General features: G+C 43.4%; 1 protein-coding gene across 1 annotated transcript; it reads right to left on the reverse strand.

The window, feature by feature from the left end:
- Positions 1-2,967: 2,967 nt before the first annotated feature.
- LOC145417151 (beta-hexosaminidase subunit alpha-like) lies at positions 2,968-19,504 on the reverse strand. The gene is made up of 13 exons (XM_080285927.1): positions 19,098-19,504; positions 16,062-16,204; positions 10,815-10,951; positions 9,961-10,151; positions 9,424-9,528; positions 8,784-8,891; positions 8,012-8,150; positions 7,047-7,144; positions 6,429-6,509; positions 5,246-5,419; positions 4,600-4,798; positions 4,032-4,233; positions 2,968-3,482 (listed from the first exon to the last, which is right to left on the reverse strand). The coding sequence occupies exons 1-13, from the start codon at positions 19,230-19,232 to the stop codon at positions 3,167-3,169; spliced, it is 2,028 nt and encodes a 675-aa protein (XP_080142053.1). The 5' UTR covers positions 19,233-19,504; the 3' UTR covers positions 2,968-3,166.
- Positions 19,505-27,500: the final 7,996 nt, after the last annotated feature.

Genomic DNA, 27,500 nt, shown 5'->3' on the forward strand with positions numbered 1-27,500 from the left:
TGACCAAAAGGAAGCTCCCTAATACCTTTTCCATAGTGATTTATTTTGCATAATACACCTTCCTGACCTCCTCAGTTTATATAAATCCTTCCAATATCGCCATACTCTGCATAAATAACATTAAAAAGAATATTAACCAGCCGTATCCAAAAATAAATTGTTAAGCAAGAGGTGTTAGGGTGCTTCCTTACCTGACAAGACAAACAAGGAATTATATCATTACAAACTTCACCACCATCATCATCACCATCATCATCATCATCACCATCATAATCATCATCACCATCATTATCATCACCATCATCATCATATCACTGGAATATTTCTTTACACACACACAAACACACACACACACACACACACACACACACACACACACACACACCTAAAAACAGACAAAAACGTTTCAATCCATATCAAACTCAATCCATAACCTCCCTCCAATCAGGAATAAAATTGTGAGGGCAAGCACAGAACTATGAACCATGTGTACACATTTCTATAGTACATCCACTCTAACTTGGCGGAGAGATTTTCATGCTCTTGTAGCCTTATTTCCCATACCACAAGGCAGGATAATACTATGGCTCTATATCCTTTCCACAGCACTTCTTCGTGACTATCTCCAGCAAGTGTTTATCAGAATTACAATACTATGACTCTGCATCCTATCCATGGCACTTCTTTATGACTATCACCATTTTCTAGCAGTGTTAACCATCTCTCTCTCTCTCTCTCTCTCTCAGCATTCAAGATGGAGAGATGGCAATTTTAGGCCAAGTTAGAGCGAACATATTATAGGACTTTAACCAAGAAAACAAGTGACCAAAGGAAATATAATGTACAAGATAAAAACAAAAAAATTACTTAATGACCTAAGCTGATATCGTCATGGGCTTATCAGAGTCCCTAACACCTTCTCTTGAGTGGTTTATTCAGAGTTCCTAACACCATTCTTTGTAAGCCCATGAAAATATGAGACCTGGGGTGGTATTCTTGTCAGTTAAGGAAGCTCCCTGACACCTCTTCCTATGCAACTTATTTGGCTCATTACTGTCCTCTTCTGCAGTATATAAATCCTTCCTATATTGCCATACTCTGCATAAATAACATAAAAAAAGGATATTAACCAGCCATATCCAAAAATACCAAGGAAGAGGTGTATATATACCCTTCCAATACTGCCATACATTGATAACATACACAGCGACACTAACCACTTATATCCAAGAATAAATCAATAAGGAAAAGGTGTTAGGGAGCTTCCCTGACAAGAATATAAGCCCTAACCTCTACTGTATTTAAATATGATTACTGGCTTCCACTTGGGTGTATAAGGACAAATTATTTCTCATTTCCATCTTATAAAAAAATTAACCTCCAAGAAATATATGATAGTGAATAAAAACAGTCATTTCTCTTATAAAAACTAATAAAATACTGTAATTACCAAAGCCAGAAGACTGACAGGCATAGCATCAAAACTGAGAGGTGTGAAGGGATAGGAAGGATGATAATATGAGAGAGAGAGAGGGGGGGGGAGAGGATCTGCATATACCTTCATCCTCTCAGTTTAAATTATATAGCTGTCACTCTCCTCTCATTTCATAGTCACCGTAGAACACAAAGCAGACTGTGTGAGAGAGATCTGGGTATAGTCTATGCGGTGAGTGGATGGTGCTGATAACCCTTTCAGAATCCATTTAGGATTTTTTTCACACAAATAGTTTATCCCTTCTTGTCATGTGCTTCATCCCTTCTCTCTGGTGACATTTTAATTTAGGTTATTTTTACTGCCTCATGTGGAGCAATTAACGGATTATTCTATGTATCTATCTATAGCCAGACGTCTTTGAATGTGAGGCTTGGGTGGCTGGGTTTATGGCTGAAGAGTTGAGAGGAAGGATGGGACTGGAATGTACTGGTGCTGTGATGAGGAGGGGTAGATTGAGATGGTTGGGATTGGAATGTATTGGTGTTGTGTTGAGGAGGGGTAGATTGAAATGGTTGGGACTGGAATGCACTGGTGCTGTGATGAGAAGGGGTAGATTGAGATGGTTGGGATTGGAATGTATTGGTGTTGTGTTGAGGAGGGGTAGATTGAGATGGTTGGGATTGGAATGTATTGGTGTTGTGTTGAGGAGGGGTAGACTGAGATGGTTGAGACTGGAATGTATTGGTGTTGTGATGAGGAGGGGTAGATTGAGGTGGTTGGGAGTGGAATGTATTGGTGCTGTGATGAGGAGGGGTAGATTGAGATGGTTGGGACTGGAATATAGTGTGTTAACCTTGGGGAAAGACATGAGGCTTTGAAGATGTTAAATGAAGCACCTGATAATGTACTAGTTTTAAACTGACAAAAACCATAGTAGTTAAAGAGTTACCAGCAGATGTGGGGAAGGAATCTGCTATATTTTAAATGCTACAGATGAGTCTCAGGATATGATCACAATGCAGCATAAATGAATGGAGTTGATGATATGATATGTGCGGGGATGAAAGCACATCCAGTCTACATCAAACACTGTTACGCTCTGTATATATTATAGCACTTTAGATTTAGCACATTATGGGGGACAATGATTGATAGATAGATTGATAGATACACACAGACAGATAGAATGTATGTATGTGTGCATTTGAGAGACTTCTGAATGCATCAATAAGTAGTGTGTGCATGTTAAGTATGATATGACCTGTGTGTGTGTGTATGTGTGTGTGTGTGTGTGTGTGTGTGTGTGTTCTAACCCTTTCAGCCTGATTTTTTTTACATATTCCTGCTATTTCCCAAACAATTTTATTCAGCTCAAAGAAAGTTCAAAATGGAATGAATCAACACAGTCTTCATTAACAATCTGAATAAATTAACCTTCAATAATCTTTTTACCTTAACTTGGCCCAGATTTTCGTCCATTTGCAGCTTATTTCACATAGATCAGTAGCAGAAAAATGCAATGCTATGGCTCAACATTTTTTCCATAGCACTTCTTTATAGCAATATATTTCAGTGTTAATCTACTGGTGCATCTCAGCATTCAAGATGGAAGGATGGAAATTTTAGGCCAAGTTAGAGTGAAAGGAGTATAGAGCAAGAATCAGCTACAAATAATATCCTCAGACTGAAGGGGTTAGGGTACAGGAACTATGCCATTAGGTCGTTTGGCTGTTATGACGCTGGTGCCTCATTAACAGTGGCACCCCCTGCTGGTGTGGCGGACGGTGCGGAGGGTGTGGAGGCGGCCTGATCCCCGTGCTGGCTCCCGGGGGACTCCGAAGGGGCTGGGGTGCTTGTGGTGGTGGTGGTGGTGGAGGGAGGTGTGGTGGTTGTAGTGGTGGTAGTCGTGGTTGTGGTGGTGGGTGGAGGGGTAGTGGTTGTAGTGGTGGTAGTGGTGGTAGGTGGTGGGGTGGACATGGGTACATCCAGAGGAACCTCCCATTGGCCACAGTAGCCGTTCAAGATGGGCTGAGCTGGTATACCTCTCCTGCAGAACGGTGAAAAATGGTATTAAAATCTATCTATCTATCTATCTATTGCCAGATGCCTCAATCCCGTAAGGGGTGGCCACAAACAAATCACCTCCATGTCGCCCTGTCCCCCACCATTTCACTGCCCTGCTCCCAGTTCACACACCCCTCTCTCATATACCTCTCCACTCCATCCCTCCATCTCATCCTTGGCCTCCCCCTCCCTCTTCCCCCTCCACTTCACTCACATACATTCTCCTTGTCAGTCTCTCACTCTCCATCCTCTCCACATGGCCAAACTCTCAGACCTAAGTGTATTTAATCATCTGACAACAGTATCCATCACCACTGGTCCTCATTATGTTGCCTTTTTTTACTGCACATTCGTTTTTTGTTTTTGAATGCACAATAATCAACGAAAAATGGCCTAATCGTATTCTACTGAAACCCACTAAGCTGACCTACCAGTCTTCCCCTACTTATATCATGAACTGTGTGGCAAGAGATTTGATATTTTGGAAAAGATTAATGACATATGACAAGGACTTATTGTTTGTTGACCATACCTAAGCATGCGACAACGGTGCTGGTCGAGCCTGTATGCAGCCAGGTCGACGGAGGGTGCTTCACTGAGCGGCACAGACCACAGTCTCTCCGCAGCCGCTGATGCTCGTGGCCAGAGTCGAGGGAGTAGGTTGGTGGCGTCAACGTACTCCCCCCACATGGCTGCCTCACCACCCAAGACGAGTGATTTTTGTTCCGGGGTACCTATGAGGGAGAAGGAGAGGGAAGTCAAACATATAGTAATTCCTTCTTCCATCCATCTACCTGTCTATTTATATCTCTATCTGTCTATCATGGCAGCTACATACTCCCCACACGTGGCTGCCTCACCACCAGCACCTGTGACTTCTGTTCTGGTGTGCCTGTGGGGGTGAAGGTGAGGGGAAGTCAGGAATATATATACTGATACTTCCCTCATTTACTTATCTATCAATCTATCTATCTATCTATTGTGACATCTATATATTCCATGTATATTTTACATCACCTGCCAGGATAAATTATGATTATACTCTCCACATGTCTAAAAAAAAAAAAAATCATCCTAAATTATCCACAACTGCCATTTACCTTGGAAATCAGTTGGATCACAGTTGTAAAAATTCTTCCAGTCCTGACCGTAGGTGATATAGTTAATATACCAACATGAGGACAGGATCACTTGATGGCCGGCTTCAGTGAGGTCATGCAGGTACTCCCGCCAGCCTCGCATCTTTGACGGCGACAGTGACACGTCCTTCCACACCTGCACGACGCTGGTGTTGGCCATCTGTGAGAAATGTATCAAGGTAACACACGCATAAAGGAAGAAGAGAATCAGTAGGAAATGTATCAAGGTAACATATATATATATATATGAAGGAAGAACACAACCAGTTGGATGTTTGTAATAGTCATGCATACCAGTGGCCAATATATATCTTCTTCCACTTTACTGGGGGATTAGGTCATTCCTCCAGTTCCAATATGCAACTCCACTTGGTCTTATGGATTAGCTGTCTTTTAGGACTAGTAAATAATGGCATGAATGTGAATATCAGAGCCACCTCTCCATAACACAATAGGATACAGTACAGTACAGAATTTTCTCTACCTCGTATAGCTATCAGAATGTACAGAGCACAACAATAATGATGATTCTGTTGATTACACAGGGTACGTAGTGACGATACATATAATAACCCAAAATTTGCACGCAACCCCCACTGTGACACACCTGTATGCCTCTGTCAGCAGGGTCCTGCCAGGTGAGATAGTTGAGTGGTGTGAGGTTGGCCAGCTCTAGCACTCGCTCCACATAGTGCTGCTCCACCTCTCGCACCTCACTGTAGTTGTGGCGGGTCATGAATGCTCGCACCACTGGGGAACTTGACCAGCATGGCAAGAACACCTGAGGCCGGGGAAAGTGCAAAATAAGGCAGAAAGTAATGACAGTGAGGTATGGCTGTACGGCTACATTTTTAAACCAGGGTACCGTATATGTTTGCGTACTGGGCAATCTCTTGGCTGTCCAACCCCTAATTCTGGAATAAACTATCATTACTTTTCACAGGGGAAGGTGTATGGCGGCCCAAAATTTCTGAGTCATTTATGGAACACTTGTAAGCACTGGATTTGTTAGCCTGCATGCCAAGTACCAGTAACAGAGCACTTTCATCCATGAGGGAGAAATTTCAAATGCACTCCTCCCACAAAAGACATATCGCTTTCACAACCTCTGCATCTTATAATTCACAGGTTTCACAAATGGCCATAAAAAACAGAAGGCTTGCTTGCACCTTTGCAATTTCTGTTTTAATAATACAGCCGAGGTATGAATGATACATCAGAAGGAAGCACAGCAAAGAGAACGCCATCAGTGTGAGAGGAGCACAAGAAATGTACACTGGTCAATACAGCAGTTCTTTTACACATCTTTGGCTATGGAATTATAAGAGACACCACACTTCATTCCATCATTTCAGCAAGTTCTTAATAGACTGAGGGGATGGAGGATGACAACTGGGTGTGGAGGGTGAGAGGTGTGAATGTCGGGGGTAAGGTTGTGAGAGGCAGACTAAAAAAGACCTGGGATGTGGTCATAGAGTGTGACCTCAGGGACAAAGGACTGAATAAGGATGTCAGAGATCAAGCAGCGCGAAGAGCCACCATTAAGTGACCAAGGCCGATGAAGGCAGATATGTAGGAGAATTTATAAACAAAACAAAATGAACACAACTTGGGTGCTTAAGTAGTGAAGTAGGATTGTAACTCAGTTGATTAGTCTAAGAAGCTTATTAGGGTTTATCATCATTTTAAGATAATGACACACACACACACACACACACACACACACACACAGACACACACACACACACATTAACAGGACCTACACAATACAAAACACAAGGACAGCTCACCGCATCCAAGCCAAGATGAATGTATCCGTCAACAAACGTGTGCTTCAGGTCCACCAGGAAGGCTTTCAAGAAGTCATATACCTGAAACAACACTAAGGGTTACACAGAGTACATCATGCCTTGCAATAAATCATCATCATCATCATCATCTTCACCATCATCATCATCATCATCTTCACCATCATCATCATCATCATCATCACCATCATCTTCACCATCATCATCATCATCATCATCATCATCATCATCATCATCTTCACCATCATTATCATCATTATTTTATCATCAATCACCATCATCATCATCTTGGAGCCATATTTCCATCTTACACATTATCATCACCACTGTCACTCAGCATCATCTTCATCCTGTCCTTTATTTCATCTTACAACATCATTATCATCATTATCATCACCATCATTATCATCTGAAACATCATCATCATCATCCTGACCCTTCCTTCCATCTTACATCATTATCATCATTATCACCATCATCATCATCATCATCATCATCCTCAGTGACAGTATGAAAAGTGATGTAATGGTATGAAAAAAAAAAAAGTGGTATAATTAAATAAAAAGGAGTTTAAGGTATACAGTATTTTTGGAGGGGTACCTGAGGATTGGTTGGGTCCAGATTCTCATAGGCAGCGTGGTAGGGGAAATTAGGTGTGCCAGGCGTCTTTCCATCCCCATAGCATGGCGTCAGCAGGTCTGGGGGAGAAGGACAACATTATATCTATCTATCTATAGCCCAATGCCCTAATCCCGCAAAGGGTGGTCGCAGACAAAACGCCTCCAAGTCTCTCTGTCACCCACCATTGACTCCCTTCCTCCCAACTCATTCCCCCCTCCCTCACATACAAAACTTCAAATTCATACTTAAAAATCAATCTATAGCAGTTCAAATCCAACTGTTGCAGATTTTTTAATGAATGGAGGACACTTGTACTCTGGTGTATGGATTATTTTTTTATTTGTTTTTCCTTCCTCTGTTCATCTGTCATCTATCAATACCCAGATGCCTTATTCCCATAGGGGGTGGCCACAAACTAATTGCCTCCATTTCACCCTGTCCCCTGTCATTTCACTGCCCTTCCTCTAACTCACACCCCCCTCTCTCTGTCCAGCAGAGGAAAGGTACATATACAGTAAAAAAGGTGGCCATGTGGAGAGGATGGGGAGCGAGAGACTAATGAGGAGAGTGTCTGTGAGTGAGGTGGAGGGGAGGAGAGTAAAGGGGAGAGCAAGAGAATGACGAGGAGCGTGTGTGTGTGTGATATGGAGAGGGGGGGAAGGCTGACGATGAGATGGAGGGATGGAGTGGAGAGGTACATTTAGGAAAGGGTGTGAGCTAGGGGTAGAGCAGCACAATGGCAGGGGACAGGGTGACATGGAGGCAGTTTGTTTGTGGCCACCCATAACGGGATTAAGGCATCTTACCATAGACAGAAGGACAGAAAGATAGACAGGTGCAGAGATAAATGGATAGATAGACAGACTGATAGACATATAAGACAAATTAATGTTACAAACTGTCCTAGATAAACTGAGAGGGTCCATGTGCTACTGTATACTTACGAGGGAAAGCCTTGCCAAAGCCCTGAGCGTGTCCCGGTGTATCAAACTCTGGTATAACCCTAATGCCTCTGTACCGGGCATACTCCACAATATCCGTCACATCTCGCTGGCTGTATACATGACGTGGGGTGTAGGCTCCCTGAAACACAAAGAACATATTCCTTATTGCAGTATTATTATTCCTTATTGCAGAACATATTGCAGTATTAAAAGTACAGTAGTAAGGAATGTACAGCACAGAGTATATTACAGTAGAGATTGTACGATACAGTAAAAAACAATTCAGTACTGTACCTTTATGTTACTCACACCTTTTTACTCTAACATATTCCATATTATACAGTAACCTGTCTACATTATCTACCTATCTATTCTATTTGTTTATAGCCAGACACCCTAATCCTGTAAGGGGTGGCCACAAACAAATCACCTCCATGAAGATTTGCTTATGGCCACTCCTTACAGGATTAAGGCATCTGGCTGTAGATAGGTAGCATAGATTAGCAAGTACTCTACATTATGAACACACTTTGATAAATCTGAAGGGATCTGTTGATACTGCACAAATTCTAGATTTCATGAGTGTTTGTCTGTTAGCCACTGTTGCATTATAATAGCTTGAGTTAAAAATTGAGAAGGAAATGAAAAAAAAATAACAGTCTAATTACTGTATATACAATGGATCTGCAATAATTTTTTTTACAACACATGTGCTATTGTTTGGTTCTTTTTTGGTTCTCTGAGGTGACAATAAAAAATAAAATCAACTTACATGAAGTGTGAGGTTAGGGAAGATACGGGACTCATAGGGAAAACTCTGGTCGTCCACGATGTGCCAGTGTAACACATTTAGTTTGTTCCATGCCATTGAGTCCAGCACCTGTACATAAAACAAAGACACATATAAATACAGTACACAGCATTCAGAATTTAAACCATATGTTAGATTTTATAATTACAATACTGTACTATCACCTCTCATACTCTATATAGGTGCAGGCATAATCTAATTCTATCTACCTATCCCTAGCCAGGCACCTTAATCCCAAAAGGGTGGCCACATACAAACTGCCTCCATGTCGCTCTGTCCCCGGCCATTACTCCATGTCCCCCTTTCAAACACTACTCTACTTTAGATGAAATAACTTTAATTGATACATAGTTGTGGCTCATTACTCTGATGATGATGATGATGATGATGATGAGAAAGACTATGACAATAATTATGATAAAAGAAGAAGAAGGTAATGATGATGATGATGAAGACAATGATGATGATGAAGAAGACAATGATGATGACAATGATAATGATAATAATAATGATGATGATGATGATGATGATGATGATGATGATGCTTTACCTGCCCTGTCACCTTAACAACCATCAGCAAGACAACAAAGAGAAAAAATACCTGGAGAAGAATATTTTTGGGGAGGAAGTGTCTAGCAGTGTCGAGTAGAAGGCCGCGATGGGGAAATCTCGGACCGTCCTCTATGTATGTCGCGTTTAGTCGATACTGATGGGAGAAAAGTGGGAATGTATATATGTAAGTAAATAAGTAAGGAGACAGCATATATGTGGCTATTACACACACACACACACACACACACACACACACACACACACACACACACACACACACACACACACACACACACACACACACACACACACAAAACACATACACACACATCTCCTCTCGCTCAAACCATCCCAAACCTACTTATCAACAACTCATGCAAAAAATTGAAAGAGAGAGAGAGAGAAATACAAATGCTACAATCTTTATCCAATGACTTGAGGTAGCCATCACACACACACACACACACACACACACACAAGTATTACAATCTTTATCTGCCCATGACTTGAGGTAGCCATCACACGCACACACACACACACACACACACACACACACACACACACACACACACACGCAATAACTTACATGGTTCTGTGGCTCAACAATGTGCACGAGTTGAGAGAAGGTTTCCAGCCCTCTCAGTGCCCCCCACACCGTCCTGGCCACCAATTTCGCTCTTCCCTCTAGAACCACTTCCTCCTCCTCCTCCTGCCGCTTCCTCCGCCGCCCCTCTTCTGGGTCAGGCAGGACTTCGACTTGGGTGATGTTGAGTGTGTCTGGAAAATGTAGATGTGGTGAGGATGATGATGATGATGATGAGGAAGAGGATATTGATGGTGATTTGTGGTGATGATGATGAGGAGGTGGGTATTGATGATGATGATGATGATGATGATTGTGAGGAGGAGGAGGAGGAGGAGGAAGAGGAGAACATACAAATCCATTACACGTACATGATTCGTAGTAGTCTATCTATCTATCTATCTATCTATCAGGGACTAATCTATTACACGTACATGATTCATATTGTCTATCTATCTATCTATCTATCTATCTATCAGGGACTAATCTATTACACGTACATGATTCATATTGTCTATCTATCTATCTATCTCTCTATCTAACTATCAGGGACATACAAATCTATTACAAGTACATGATTCGTAGTCTATCTATCTATCTATCTATCTATCCATCTATCTATCTATCAGGGGGCATACAAAACTATTACATGTAGTCGTCTATCTTTCTATCTATCAGGGACCAATCTATTACACGTACATGATTCGTAGTTGTCTATCTATCCATCCATCTGCCTATCTTTTTATCTATCAGGGGCATACAAAACTATTACATGTAGCCGTCTATCTATCCATCCACCTATCTATCTATCCATCTATCTATCTATCTATCCATCTATCTATCTATCTATCACATACATGATTCATAGTCGAAATCGTGGTTGAGATGTGGGGTAGAGTCACAGCCAGAAGTGACGGTCACGTTGAGGAAGGGGAGAATGGGCAATCCCGGTTCTGCCGTGGTAGTGGGGTCGATTAGCACTAGGTTCTGATATCTGGAAAGGAGAAAATTGATTAGAGAGAGAGAGAGAGAGAGAGAGAGAGAGAGGAAAAAATTGTATTCACAGGTAATAAACACACACACACACACACACACACACACATTCTCTCTCTCTCTCTCTCTCTCTCTCTCTCTCACACACACACACACACACACACACACACACACACACACACACACACACACACACCAAAGTACAGCACGTCTCATCATCAGGAACCATCAGACTAAATCACCAGAGTACATGTCCTAAGGAGTGTCTGGAGGCGTCTGTGTGGTTCCAGGGAAGGCTTGAGTCATGGTCCTGGAATGTCCGGTGTGAGGCAGGTTATACAAGGCCTTTTTCCAGCGCTAAGGTCAGAAAAACTCCCAACATAACAGAGGACATGCAACAGCCGGCAGTATCAACACTAAAGGTTACATAAAATGTCAAGGTTTCATTGATACACACTCCTTCTTGACCCTGCCTGAGAGACTGACTAGGAGAGTGTGTGTGTGGTGGAGACCGAGGATGAGATGGAGGGATGGGGAGGGGGACCGAGATGAGATGGAGGGATGGAGAGGGGGACCGAAATGAGATGGAGGGATGGAGAGGGGGACCGAAATGAGATGGAGGGATGGAGAGGGGGACCGAGGATGAAATGGAGAGATGGAGTGGAGAGGCAGACCGTGGATGAGATGGAGGGATGGAGTGGAGAGACAGACCGAGGGAAAGGGTGGAAGGGAGACGAAGGATGAGATGGAGGGATGGGGTGGAGAGGGACACAGAGGAAGAGGTGGAGGGATGGGATGGAGAGTGACACAGAGGAAGAGGTGGAGGGATGGGGTGGAGAGGTACATGAGAAAGGGGTGTGTACCTGTAGGTTGGAGAAAAGGGTGCCAAATGACAGAACAGAAGGATGGTGGACTGCACGAGGAGGGGAACTTCAGCCTGCAGTCCACTGGGTTCACATTTCAGATAAACCTGGGGATATTACTACTACTACCACTTATACTGCTTCACCTACAGTACTACCACCACAGCTACTACCACCACTACTGCTACTACTACTACTACTACCACCACCACCACCACATCCATCATGACTACTACTACAACTACTATCACTACTACTAATACTACTACCACCACCACTGCTGCTACTACTACTACCACCATTACTAGGGTGCATTCACTGTTCTTTTGTGACGTCATATCCTGTCATTCATCCGGGTCTGGCCAGAACAACTGACCACACAACAACAACAACAATAGTAATAGTAGCAGTAGTAGTAGTAGTAGTAGTAGTAGTAGTAATCTATCTACTGCCAGACGCCTCAATCCCGTAAGGGGTGGCCAGAAACAAATAATAATAATAATAATAACAATAATAATAATAATAATAATAATAATAATATTCCCATCAAGCCAGCCTACGTACATGTCTCAGATTTTGGGTTATATTTATAAATTCTCCAAAATTTACTCCTATACTCCGTCAGCCACGATCGTCTATCTATCTATCTATCTATTGCCTGACGCCTCAATCCCGTTTGGGGTGGCCACAAACAAATCGCCTCCAAGTCGCCCTGTCCCCCGCCATTTCACTGCCCTGCTCCCAACTCACACCCCCCTCTCTCATATACCTCTCCACCCCATCCCTCCATCTCATCCTCGGTCTCCCCCTCCCTCTTCCACCCTCCACCTCACTCACATACACTCTCTTTGTCAGTCTTTCACCCTCCATCCTCTCCACATGGCCAAACCACCTCAGTGTGTTCCTCACAACGCTTCCTATCACATCCACATCCACACCACAACGTTCCTTTATATCCTCATTCGTCAGCCTGTCTCTCCACGTGACTCCACAGGCTCCTCTTAAATAACTCATTTCCACTGCTCTCACTCTTGACTTGTGTCCTTCCAACAATGTCCAAGCTTCACTTCCGTACGTTAGAGTTGGTATCACAATACTGTCATGTAGTAACTTTTTTACTTCCATGCTCACTTCCCTGTTTCCTATCACTGCTTTCAAGGAACCAGCAACCTTTCTTCCCTGCTGTACCCTTTCAAGCACTTCACCCTCCAAACCTCCATCCTTACTCATCACACTACCCAAATACTTAAACGTACTCACATTTTCCAATTCCTCACCATCCAACCTCTCTGTACATTCACTGACTTCACCTCTCTCAAAGACCATCACTTTACTCTTCCCTACATTCACCTTTAGGTTCCGTTTCTTACACACTCTCTCAAACTCATCCACCAAGCCTTGCAGCTCCCCTTCGTCTTCACTCAACAACACAGTATCATCTGCAAACAACAGTACAGGGAGTTTCCAAACACTATCCTCTCTCACCAGGGCCACTCCAACATCCACTACCCTACCTTGTACCTCTTTTATTACCCCATCCATGTACAGATTGAACAACCATGGAGACATGACACATCCCTGTTTCAAACCAACTTTCAAAGAGAAAAATTCACTTAGTTCACCATCCACACGCACTGCAGCCTTCGCACCATCGTACATACTCTTCACAGCATTCAACAACTTCCCATCTACTCCATATATTCTTAACACTTTCCACAATCCTTGTCTATCCACCCTGTCATATGCTTTCTCCAAATCCATGAAAGCCGCATACAACTTCTTTCCCTTCTCTAGAAACTTTTCCACTAAAGATCTAAGAATGAATATCTGATCTACACAACCTCTTCCCTTCCTAAAGCCTCCCTGTTCTTCTCCAACTAATTTCTCTGTTCTTTCTCTTACTCTGTCTATAAGTATCCTACCATACACTTTTCCTATTATACTAAGAAGACAAATGCCCCTATGGTTACCACACACTTCTTTTTCCCCTTTTCCTTTGTACAAGGGAATAATTATACCTGACTTCCAATCCTCCGGGACTCTACCTTCCTCCCAGGCCAATCTGCACATCTTCCACATCCATTCTACTACTATCTCTCCCCCATGCTTCAGCATTTCACCACACACTCCATCAATTCCTGGGGCTTTCCCCGATTTAACTTTCTTCATTGCTTCCACAACTTCTATCCTACTAATTTCTTCCTGTCTTCTCACCTCCCTCCTTCTCCCAGCCATTCCCCAGCCACTTATACTCGCATTACTTCCATCCTCTACGTTCAACAATTCCTTAAAGTGTTCTCTCCATCTGCTCACTTTTTCTCCCTTCTCCACTAGTAATCTACCATTTTTATCTTTCACTCCCCTGCTAACTTCATTTCCACCCTGTCTTACTCTTTTCACTTCTCTCCAGAACATTTTCTTACAGCCTTCAAATATCCCGCTCCTGCGAGAATGGGATGTTTGTTTTGGTCGAGGGTAGACGTCACACATCGAGGCTTGTGATTGGCCCATTATATCCCACTCTCTCTCTAGCTATCCAATCACGTCCCAGCTTTTATAGAGGTCCGTCATCTTGCATGTGAGTGTGTGTAAGTCGGGTACATGCTTTATATTATCCTTTTTTAGCTGATTTATAAGTGAAATGGCTAATATATATATACGTCCACAGGTAAATGAGCATTTCAGGCATAAGTTGTGATATATGACATTACATGACAGTGCTGTTTTGGGCTATTATTGACGGAAATAAGTGAACGTGGACTTGCTAAGTCTGTCCTGAGTGCAACAAGGAATTTTACCCAGAGTACTACCCCAGGTACCACAGGAGTCCCAGGGAATAATCTGTACGTCTTCTGGGAATATCTATACACCTGTATGACTTCGAATACCGGTAAGTTTCATGTCTGTACACATATTACACGAGTGGTAAATTCTATACGTTTTTGGCCAGCAATATCGCTTTTTTTTTTTTTTTTTTTTTTTTATGTCTGCCCATGATCATTATTCCTTTCTGATTTTCTCATGGTAAAGAACAGCATCTAAACTTTCAAATGATATGTTGTTACCCCATGCTTTGTCTAGTATTCTCAGTGCATAAAATAGCAAACAAGATAGACCAGTTTCAAAGTTCCAGCCCGTTTTTAATGTACTCAGTCTGACGGTGTCCCGAAATTTAAACACGGAGCATAAGGGTTCGTGTTTATACAGCAATTTCATCTTCACTCCAGCATGACTTAAACACCACAAACAAACCATACAAATTATACTATATTCTTTTTTTTACGTTAACTCGGTCCATAATTGTTATCACTCCATTTCGAAATCTTGAATGTAATAGATCAACACGCGAATATGGTGCTAGTCACGAAGAAGTTTTTTTTTTTTTTTATGCGAGGAAGAAGGAACTAAAGGCCATGAGCCCGCATAAACAGTTCCCTCCAAGAGAAAAACAAAATACAAGAGAGAGCCAAATTCAGGATCCATTCATTTCGAGATGCCTGGACACACTGCGTTTGAAAGACTGGAGATCATAGGCAGCAGGAAATACAGACAGAGGGAGACAGTTCCAGAGTTGACCTGTTGTATAAATGAAGGACTGGGAGTAACGGTTAACTCTTGCATTAGAGAGTTGGACAGAAAAAGGATGAGAGTTTGCTGCCAGACGGGTGCTACGCGCCCGTCGTAGAGGTGGAGGAATGCATGCAGACAGTTCAGAGGAGCAGTGACCATTAAAGTAGCAATAGAAAAGAGAGAAAGTGCTATGAAAAGGACGTAGAGCTGTAGCAATGCCTTTTTTTCCTAAAGACGTACGTGAAATAAGGCGCAAAAGGACGAAAATCTGGGCCAAGTTAAAGAAAAAACAGTCTAACAACCACTGTCTAGTCTGCATCTTGGTAGTCCTCCCAGGAACACTTGCTTACCTGTGGTCGATGGGTCTGCTCGGCCACAAAGGTTATGGCTTAACAACAATAACAACAACAACTGCAGGTCCGGTTGTTTTGTGAAGAGATGTGTGTGTGTGTGTGTGTGTGTGTGTGTGTGTGTGTGTGTGTGTGTGTGTGTGTTCGTTTTTTACGTTCCTTATGTAGAGCAGCAGCAATGACGTCACAGGCAGTAAGGTCAGAGAGATGAGAGAGAGAGAGAGAGAGAACAGGGAACAATAACGCAATTAATAAATAAATAAAATAACAGGTCCAAGAAGATATATAATAAAGTTGTCGTTATTATTTTTTGATTTTTTGAACGTACCTGTGTAGCGCTGCATCAATGACGTCACATCCGGTAAGGTCAGAGGAGATGACGAAGGCGGCGGGGTTGATGGTGAGCTGGATGGGTGAGTGGGTCCAGTTGTGGGGTAGTGGCCACGGCGACCCTGGTGGAGCTTCCTTACCCTGGATAGAAGAAGGAGAAGAATTTTATTTATGCAACCTTCTCGCCCTGTGCACAAGAAGAAGAAGGAGAAGGAGGAGGAGAAGAAGAAGAAGAAGAAGGAGAAGGAGGACGAGGAGAATATTTGTGGTCATACATTCTAATTCACTTTCGATAACCGTATAAAATCTTACCTGCCTCTTTGTTTCTATATCGTATGATTTATAATGGCTTCCACATTTCTTGCCTGCGTCTGCCTTGGTCACCTAATGTCGGCTTTCCACTCTGCTTTATCTCTGGCAGCCTCCCTATTCAGTGCCTTATCCCGAAGTCACACTCTATACCCTCGTCCTAGGTCTTTTTCTGTCTGCCTCTCGCAACCGTACCCCCGACGTTCACACTTCTCACCTTCTTAACTCATCCTCCATCCTCTCCACATGCCCAAACCATCTCAATCTACCCCTCCTCATCACAACACCAATACACTCCAGTCCCATCCTTCCTCCCAAACCATCTCAATCTACCCCTCCTCATCACAACACCAATACACTCCAGTCCCATCCTTCCTCCCAAACCATCTCAATCTACCCCTCCTCATCACAACACCAATACACTCCAGTCCCATCCTTCCTCCCAAACCATCTCAATCTACCCCTCCTTATCACAACACCAATACACTCCAATCCCATCCTTCCTCCCAAACCATCTCAATCTACCCCTCCTCATCACAACACCAATACACTCCAGTCCCATCCTTCCTCCCAAACCATCTCAATCTACCCCTCCTCATCACAACACCAATACACTCCAGTCCCATCCTTCCTCCCAAACCATCTCAATCTACCCCTCCTCATCACAACACCAATACACTCCAGTCCCATCCTTCCTCCCAAACCATCTCAATCTACCCCTCCTCATCACAACACCAATACACTCCAGTCCCATCCTTCCTCCCAAACCATCTCAATCTACCCCTCCTCATCACAACACCAATACACTCCAGTACCATCCTTCCTCCCAAACCATCTCAATCTACCCCTCCTCATCACAACACCAATACACTCCAATCCCATCCTTCCTCCCAAACCATCTCAATCTACCCCTCCTCATCACAACACTAATACACTCCAGTCCCATCCTTCCTCCCAAACCATCTCAATCTATCCCTCCTCATCACAACACCAATACACTCCAGTCCTATCCTTCCTTCCAAACCATCTCAATCTATCTCTCATCACAACACCAATACACTCCAGTCCCATCCTTCCTCCCAAACCATCTCAATCTACCCCTCCTCATCACAACACCAGTACACTCCAGTCCCATCCTTCCTCCCAAACCATCTCAATCTACCCCTCCTCATCACAACACCAGTACACTCCAGTCCCATCCTTCTTCCCAAACCATTTCAATCTACCCCTCCTCATCACAACATCAGTACATTCCAGTCCCATCCTGCCTCTCAACTCCTCAATCGCAGTCCTAGACCCCTCAGGCCTCACATTCAAGGACGCACTACACATCCATGCTATTGTCATTTCTGTGCGTTTGAGCCTACGAATATCCTCTTCCTGTACTGCCCAGGTCTCACTACCACACAGCATTACACTCCTAACACATGCCACATACAAAGATCCCTTAGTACGGAGGGAGAGGCAACAGCTCCCTGAACTTCCTCCAACCACTTCTTACCCTAGCCACGTCCAGCACATAACACGTCCTTCAAATAACAAAACTCTTCCACACACTCAAGAAACACACCAGCAAGATCAATCCTTTCACATGCTCTCCCCGACACACACACACACACACACACACACACACACACACACACACACACACACACACACACACACACACACACACACACACACACACACACACACACACACACACACACTGTCTGGTCTGTGTGTCTGTCTGTCTCTTCTCCTAACCACCTCTTCCTCATTTACCTCACCCCAACCACACACTCAGGCTTCCTTATTGCTCACATCCTCTCTCTCTCTCTCTCTCTCTCTCTCCTTTATATATCTATCTCGTTCTAACTCAGTCCTTCTCTCTCATCTGTTTTTTCTCATCGTAAATCCATCAGTCTCTCTCCCCTTCCTTATCGTCTGTGTGTGTGTGTGTGTGTGTGTGTGTGTGTGTGTGTGTGTGTGTGTGTGTGTGTACGGTATACACTAGTTCCATCCACTTAATTCACAGTAGTCACGTGTGTGTGTGTGTGTGTGTGTGTGTGTGTGTGTGTGTGTGTGTGTGTGTGTGTGTGTGTGTGTGTGTGTGTCAGTTCACTACCTGACCCTCCTGACCCCCCCTCCCCCGACTCATGGGGACACGTGGGGAGAGAGAGAGAGAGAGAGAGAGAGAGAGAGAGAGAGAGAGACCTTTGCAGCAGCCAAGTGGAGGGATCTAGCCCCCGCCCCCTATCGACACAAGGGCCCCCGTCGATGCGCCACTGATAAGGCTAAGACCACCCAGGGCCTCATAGCTAAATGCCTACAGTACAAGAAGACCAGGCAGCCTTCATCAGTGCAATCCCTCGCTGCACCACCACAACAAACTGCCGTCGATTTGCATCCCTGAAGAGACTGTTGGTATTGTCATCCCTGCTCCATCGCCTCCTCTTCCCTCTCCACCTCCACCACCACCACATCCCCATCCCCACCATGACACTACCTATGAACACCAACGCAAGTGCTTATGTCTCTTCCCTCACCCGCGACCAACTCGAAACCTTCCAAAATTCCCTCGTCAACACAATTATCCCTCCAGTTTTCCCTCCAGTCTTCCCTCCAATTTTCCCTCCATTCCTCCAAAATTCCCTCCATCCCTCCAATTTTCCCTCCATCCCTCCAAAATTCCTTCCATCCCCCCAATTTTCCCTCCATCCCTCCAAGTTTCCCTCCTACTTACCGGTAGTGGTAGATTCTCCTCCACGTAGACGAGTTTTCCGGCGACATTGCCCCATAGGACGGCCAACACAAGCAGGGACAGCGCCAACCAGCCTCTCGCCGCCATTTTGTGTCCAGAGGGGATGGTGGAGAACATGGGGATCCGTAAACTAAACTAAACTATTCGTGTGTCAAGTTTGAATTTGAATTTTGGTCTCGGGGATTCAAAATAACGAAAATTCTAACGAAATTTAACGGTGCGTCAATTTTCAGATGAAGTTTTTGGTTATAGAAGATCCAAATCGAAGTTAAACACTATAACTATTCCTGTCTTGAGCCTGGAATTTGGTTCTGGGGGGATTTCTAAAACTAAATCGGTGACTCGTGGATATTAGGGAGTCATCGGTGCCTTTGTTCTGTCCGTTAGGCGTAAAGACCGTTTGGAATTCAATTTTTGAAACGCAGGCATGAATCTCCTTTATTAACTTATATTTACATCTAATTATCCAGCGTTAGTGTAAAAAATAAGCAGAAAATACAGATTCGTAAGTTAATAAAGACTAGGAAAGCTTATATGAATGAAAATATTACGAATTTAAACGAAACTCAAATTTTAAAAACCTACTGAGCTAAACGGAAGTCAGGATGTCAACAGAACTAACTGCTGACGTCAACGGCCTCTGACATATCCTCGAATGACATCAAATTCAAATAAAAACTAAAATAACTGATAAATATGAATACGAAACTGAAAATTACTGATATAAACCGTTAAATATGTAACAGCAGTTTCCCGCGTCTCAAATTTAAAAAAAGGTGATCATCTTGAACGAATTTTCTTGCATGAAAAGGGTAGCGGTTTACATTGAGGATTTTTTTTGAGGGGTAGGGGGGTAATACGAGGGGGTAACTTAATTATTACCCGGGTAACTTGTTTCTATGCCACCTAGAGAGAGAGAGAGAGAGAGTAGCTTATGCCCGTCTGTCTGTCTGTCTGTCTCTTTGCCTCTTGTGCACCTGTGGAGAGAAAGAAAATGGAGTGTGTTAATGTGTGTTTGGGGGAGATAAAAGGGTAACTTAATAATTACGTTGGTAACCCGTTTCTAAGCTACCTAGAGAGAGAGAGAGAGAGAGAGAGAGAGAGAGACAGACAGACAGACAGACATAAAGACAGACAGAAATCCACCTACGAGAGAGAGAGAGAGAGAGAGAGAGAGAGAGAGAGAGAGAGAGAGAGAGAGAGAGAGAGAGAGAGAGAGAGAGAGAAACCCACCTAGCAGAGAGAGAGAGAGAGAGAGAGAGAGAGAGAGAGAGAGAGAGAGACAGACAGACAGACAGACAGACATAAAGACAGACAGAAATCCACCTACGAGAGCTAGGAGAGAGAGAGAGAGAGAGAGAGAGAGAGAGAGAGAGAGAGAGAGAGAGACATACATATATAGAGACAGACAATGCGACAGACAGACAGACACCCACCTAGGAGAGAGAGAGAGAGAGAGAGAGAAACCTACCTACAGGAGCTAGGAGAGACAGAAACTCACCTAGGAGAGAGAGAGAGAGAGACTAGCCTAAGCCTCTGTTATGCATCCAGTCACATTCAAACATGGTGACGGTTAACGGTTTTACTGGTTTTCTGTTTATCCCTCGCCTAATGCCAGAGTTCAGCCAAGGCCGTTTAAATTCCAGGGAGATTATGATACTGTCTGTCGCCATATTGGATTCCTGGCGATTTTGAATAATATATTGTGTTTTTCTCATTCTTTTTCATCATCTGAGTATTCAAATTTACATTTACTGCTACTTTTTATCATCTTATCGTCACTACTATATCTATCATCACTCCTATGTGGTGGTGGTGATGATAGTAGTAGTAGTACCGTAGTAGTAGTAGTAGTACCGTAGTAGTAGTAGTAGAAGAAGAATAAAAATAATAGTAACGACAATAATAATAACATAATAGTAGACACACCTTAATAATAATAATAATAATAATAATAATAATAATAACAATACTAAACAGTAATAATAATAATAATAATAATAACATAATACTAAACATACCATAATAATAATAATAATAATAATAATAATAATAATAATAATAGTAATAATAATAATAATAATAATAATAATACCGCAATAGTAATTGGTGGTGGCCAGAATCAAGATCCAAGTAAGATGGAGAAATAGAAGAAGGGAAGGACGGGAGGAAGGAGTAGTTGCAAGGAGAGTGGAAAGGTTACAAGAGGATGAGAAAAAGGCAGAGTATAAGAGAGAAGTGGAGGAACGATTGGGTAAATATGAATTGGAGCAGATGGGGGACGTGGAAGGTGTGTGCAAGATATTCATAGAAGAAATATGTGCAGAATGTGATGTGGTGTGTGGGGTGAAGAGAAGACGGAAGGGGGTGCAAGGAACAGCGTGGTGGACTGAAGAGGTGAGACAGGCTGTGGCACAAAAGAAGAAAGCATACAATGAATGGATGAGAAATAGGGGCATGGAAGAAGTTCAGAGGCGGAAGAGAGAGTTATATGTAGAAAGGAAGAGAGAGGTGAAAAGATTAGTAAGAGAAAGAAGAGAGTGGATGAGGAATTAGGATGGAATTTGAGTGTAAAGTGGAGGGACTGTAAGAAAATGTTCTGGAAAGAGGTGAAGAGAGTAAGACAGGGTGGAAGTGAAGTTAGCAGGGGAGTGAAAGATAAAAATGGTAGATTACTAGCGGAGAAGGGAGAAAAAGTGAGCAGATGGAGAGAACACTTTAAGGAATTGTTGAACATTGAGGATGGAAGTAATGCGAGTATAAGTGGCTGGGGAATGGCTGGGAGAAGGAGGGAGGTGAGAAGACAGGAAGAAATCAGTAGGATAGAAGTTGTGGAAGCAATGAAGAAAGTTAAATCGGGGAAAGCCCCAGGAATTGATGGAGTGTGTGGTGAAATGCTGAAGCATGGGGGAGAGATAGTAGTAGAATGGATGTGGAAGATGTGCAGATTGGCCTGGAAGGAAGGTGGAGTCCCAGAGGATTGGAAGTCAGGTATAATTATTCCCTTGTACAAGGCAAAAGGGAAAAAGAAGTGTGTGGTAATCATAGAGGCATTTGTCATCTTAGTATAATAGGAAAAGTGTATGGTAGGATACTTATTGACAGAGTTAGAGAAAGAACAGAGAAATTAGTTGGAGAAGAACAGGGAGGCTTTAGGAAGGGAAAAGGTTGTGTAGATCAGATATTCACTCTTAGATCTTTAGTGGAAAAGTTTTTAGAGAAGGGAAAGAAGTTGTCTGCGGCTTTCATGGATTTGGAGAAAGCATATGACAGGGTGGATAGACAAGGATTGTGGAAAGTGTTAAGAATATATGGAGTAGATGGGAAGTTGTTGAATGCTGTGAAGAGTATGTACGATGGTGCGAAGGCTGCAGTGTGTGTGGATGGTGAACTGAGTGAATTTTTCTCTTTGAAGGTTGGGTTGAAACATAGATGTGTCATGTCTCCATGGTTGTTCAATCTGTACATGGATGGGGTACTAAAAGAAATACAAGGTAGGGCAGTGGATGTTGGAGTGGCCCTGGTGAGAGAGGGTAGTGTTTGGAAACTCCCTGTACTGTTGTTTGCGGATGATACTGTGTTGTTAAGTGAAGACTAAGGGGAGCTGCAAGGCTTGGTGGATGAGTTTGGAAGAGTGTGTAAGAAAAGGAATCTAAAGGTGAATGTAGGGAAGAGTAAAGTGATGGTCTTTGAGAGAGAAATCAGTGAATGTACAGAGAGGTTGGATGGTGAGGAAATGGAAAATGTGAGTACGTTTAGGTATTTGAGGAGTGTGATGGGTAAGGATGGAGGTCTGGAGGGTGAAGTGCTTGAAAGTGTACAGGAGGGAAGAAAGGTTGCTGGTTCTTTGAAAGCAGTGATAAGAAACAGGGAAGTGAGCATGGAAGTGAAAAAGTTACTACATGACAGTATTGTGATACCAACTCTAACGTATGGAAGTGAAGCTTGGACGTTGTTGGAAGGACACAAGTCAAGAGTGAGAGTGGAAATGAGTTATTTAAGAGGAGCCTGTGGAGTTACATGGAGAGACAGGCTGACGAATGAGGATGTAAAGGAGCGTTGTGGTGTGGATGTGGATGTGATAGGAAGCGTTATGAGGAACACACTGAGGTGGTTTGGCCATGTGGAGAGGATGGAGGGTGGGAGACTGACGAGGAGTGTATGTGAGTGAGGTGGAGGGGGGGAGAGGGAGGGGGAGGCCGAGGATGAGATGGAGGGATGGAATGGAGAGGTATATGAGAGAGGGGGATGTGAGTTGGGAGCAGGGCAGTGAAATGGTGGGGGACAGGACAACGTGGAGGCGATTTGTTTGTGGCCAGCCCGTACGGAATTAAGGCGTCTGGCAATAGATTTATAGATATAATAATAATAATAATACCGTAACAATAACAACAACAACAACAACAACAACAACAATAATAATAATAATAATAATAATAATAATAATAATAATAACTTGCAGAAACAAAAAAAAACTCCACTAACTGCAAGCCCATACACCCTAACACCTTTTCCTAAGCGATTTATTTTGCTTATTACGCCTTACTGTTCTCCCGTAAGTTATATAAAACTTTCAAACATCGCCATACTCTGCATAAATAAGTTGCAAAAGGATATTAACCAGCCAGAGCAAAAAATAAATCGCTAAGGAAAAGATGTTAGGGAGCATATGGGTGAGGTGAGTCATACCCACATCAATTACCTTCATATCTCTCTCTCTCTCTCATATTTTTAAGTGCAAACATTTCTGACTTCTTTAAATGGTGTGTGTGTGTGTGTGTGTGTGTGTGTGTGTGTGTGTGTGTGTGTGTGTGTGCATTTTAACACCACACACACACACACACACACACACACACACACACACGTAGCAAGCAAAATAAATCGCCAAGGATTAACTGTTACGAAAAGCTAACTAGTATTTGCACGAAAGCGTGAGTGGGTTGCAACGAGGGAGGGATTCTGCAACAGGGGTGGATGCTGCAACTGCTTTCTAAAATGATGGGTGATGGAGCCCAATGATGATGTTGATGATGATGATGATGATGATAACGATGATGATGATAACGATGATGATGATGATGATGATGATGATGGTAATGATGATGATAACGATGATGATGATGATGATGGTAATGATGATGATAACGATGATGATGATAACGATGATGATGATGATGATGATGATGATGATAACGATGATGATGATGGTAATGATGATGATAACGATGATGATGATGATGATGATGATGATGGTAATGATGATGAAGAGGAGGAGGAGGAGGAATAGGAAGAGGAGGAGGAGGATGGTGGTGGTGGTGGTGGTGGTGGTGGTAATGATGATGATGATGATGAGGAGGAGGAGGAGGGTGATGGTGGTGGTGGTGGTGGTGCTGGTGATGATGATGATGATGATGATGATGATGATGATGATGATGATGATGATGATGACGATGATGATGATGATGAGGAGGAGGAGGAGGGAGAAGGTGGTGGTGGTGGTGATGATGATGATGATAAGGAGAGAGAGAGAGAGAGAGAGAGAGAGAGAGAGAGAGAGAGAGAGAGAGAGAGAGAGAGAGGAGAAACGTGATGAAGCAGACAAAGGATAGGACAAGGTTAAAGGAAGGAGGGAAGGAGGGAGGAGAGGGGAGGAAAGAGAGAGGAGAGGAGAGGAGAGGCGATGGAGAGAAGGAGAGAGGAGAGGAGAGGAGAAGAGGAGAGTTGAGAGAGAAAGAAACGAGAGAGGAGAAAGGAAGAGAAAGGATGGAGAGATGGAGGGAAGGGAAGGGAAGGGAAGGAAGGGAAGGGAAGGGAAAGGAAAGGAAGAGAAGAGAGACAGACAGACAGACAGACAGACAGACAGACAGACAGACAGAAATGAAGGGAAGGGATGAAAGGAAGGAAGGAAAGATGGAAGGAAGGATGGAGGGAAGGGAAGGGAAGAGGAGAGGAGAGAAGAGGAGAATGTAAGAAGAGAGGAGGAGAGGGAAGAGAAGGGATGGATGGAAGGAAGGAAAGAAGGAAGGAAGGGATGGAGGGAAGGAAGGAAGGAAGGGAAGAGACAAGAGAATGGAGAGAAGAATGACAAAGGAGAAAGGGAGGGGAGGAGAGGAGGGTGAGGGAAGAGGGATGGAGGAGGAGAGAGAAGAAAGGAAGGAGGAGGAAGAGAGGGAGGGTAAGAGGGAGGAAGGAGGGAGGAGGGAGAGAAGGGTGGAGTTTTATGAGAGAGAGAGAGAGAGGAGGGGGGGACAGACAGATAGACAGATGAACAAAAGATACACACACACACACACACACACACACACACACACACACACACACACACACACACACACACACACACACACACACACAGCCCTCCGTCCTTCACTAATCTCACCTGCCCAATAAGAAACAGGTGTACAAACCAACCAGTAAAATTCATCCTCCCATCCTGACTACATCCTCCCATCCTGACTACATCCTCCCATCCTGACTACATCCTCCCATCCTGACTACATCCTCCCATCCTGACTACATCCTCCCATCCTCACTACATCCTCCCATTCTCACTACAGCCTCCTATCCTCACTACAGCCTCCCGTCGTCACTACATTTCCTTGCATTTCAATATTTTCCAAAACATATTTCCTTTTTCTATCTATCTATTTGTCTATCTGTCTACCTATTGCCAAACGCCTTAATCCCGTAAGGGGTGGCCACAAATAAATCGCCTGCATGTCGCCCTGTCCCCCGCCATTTCACTGCCCGGCTTCCATTTCACACCCCCCTCTCTCATATACCTCTCCACTCTATCCCGGCATCTCATCCTTGGCCTCCCCCTCCCTCTCCCCCCCTCTACCTCATAAATAAATAAATACATTTATATATATATATATATATATATATATATATATATATATATATATATATATATATATATATATATACCTAGGCTGCTTCCCCCAAGGAAATGGAGGGGTAGCCGAGACAGGACGATACACTCCCCATTTACTCATCCATTCAAACACACACACACACACACACACACACACACACACACACATATATATATATATATATATATATATATATATATATACTAAAATAAACAACTACAACGCCGTAAAACTGTCCAGGAACAATTTTGATCATGGAAAACTTGCCACAGCCATTGCCTACTAGAAGCCGCGCTATAATTGGACCTTGAGGGCAGGGTCACTGATCTTGTGCATGTCAGCTTAAGTCATCACAGTCTATAAGTCTACTAAGTTTGGTGACTCTAACTTTAATCCTTCACCCTGAGGTCAAGGTAACTGATCTTGTGCATGTCAGCTTAGGTCATCACAGTCTATAAGTCCACCTAGTTTGGCGGCTCCAGCTTAATTCCTTCTTGTAAAATCAGGTCAGTTGTCTGTCTTCCGGAGTAGTCCAGAATTTTGAACCACAGGCGACCTCAGAGAATTATGACCCGATCTGGACTACATTAAGCACTTCATTGTGACCACGTACTACTGCTATCTATCTGTCTATCTATCTATATCCCGACGCCCTAATCCTGCAAAGGGTGGCCGCAGACAAGACGCCTCTAAGTCGTTTTGTCACCCACCACATGACTGCCCTCCCCCCAGCTCACTCCTCTCCTTTCTCATATACCTCTCCACTCCATCCCTCCTCCTCATCCTCGGTCTCCCCCTCCCTCTCCGCCCCTCCACCTCACTCACATACACTCTTTTCGTCAGTCTTTCACCCTCCATCCTCTCCACATGGCCACACCACCTCAGTGTATTCCTCCTAACGCTTCCTACCACAGCTACCACAACTACTATATTAAGCACTGCATTCTGGCCACGTACTACTACAACTACTATATTAAGCATAATAATAATAATAATAATAATAATGATAATAATAATAATAATAATAATAATAATAATAATAATAATAATAACGACACCCTAGTGCTTCATGGAGGTAAGACACGGATGTTTTACGCCAAATTGAAATGAACACAGTATAGAAAAAGCAAAAATTAAAAAATACAAATGAGGTCTTAGGTTTTCAAGATGATGTATTAGTTGAGATGATGAGGAAGTTCTCTCTCTCTCTCTCTCTCTCTCTCTCTCTCTCTCTCCTTCCTTTCTTCGTCCGTTCTTTCCTTCCTTCCATCCATCCTTCCCTGCATCCTGTATCACTGTCTATCTTCTTCCCTCCATCTTCTGTTTCCTCTCTCTCTCTCTCTCTCTCTCTCTCTCTGGTATGGTCTGGAAATGCCCCCTTCACCAGCTGTGCATGCGGGCAGGTGGTGTTGCTAAGGCCACTGCATCACACCACACCACACCACACCACACCACACTACACTACACTGCATTACACTACACTACACCACACCACACCACACCACAC

This window comes from Coenobita brevimanus, chromosome 109 (genome assembly GCF_032717465.1).
Source record: "Coenobita brevimanus isolate Jiangsu-jjx chromosome 109, ASM3271746v2, whole genome shotgun sequence".
Taxonomy (NCBI): domain Eukaryota; kingdom Metazoa; phylum Arthropoda; class Malacostraca; order Decapoda; family Coenobitidae; genus Coenobita; species Coenobita brevimanus.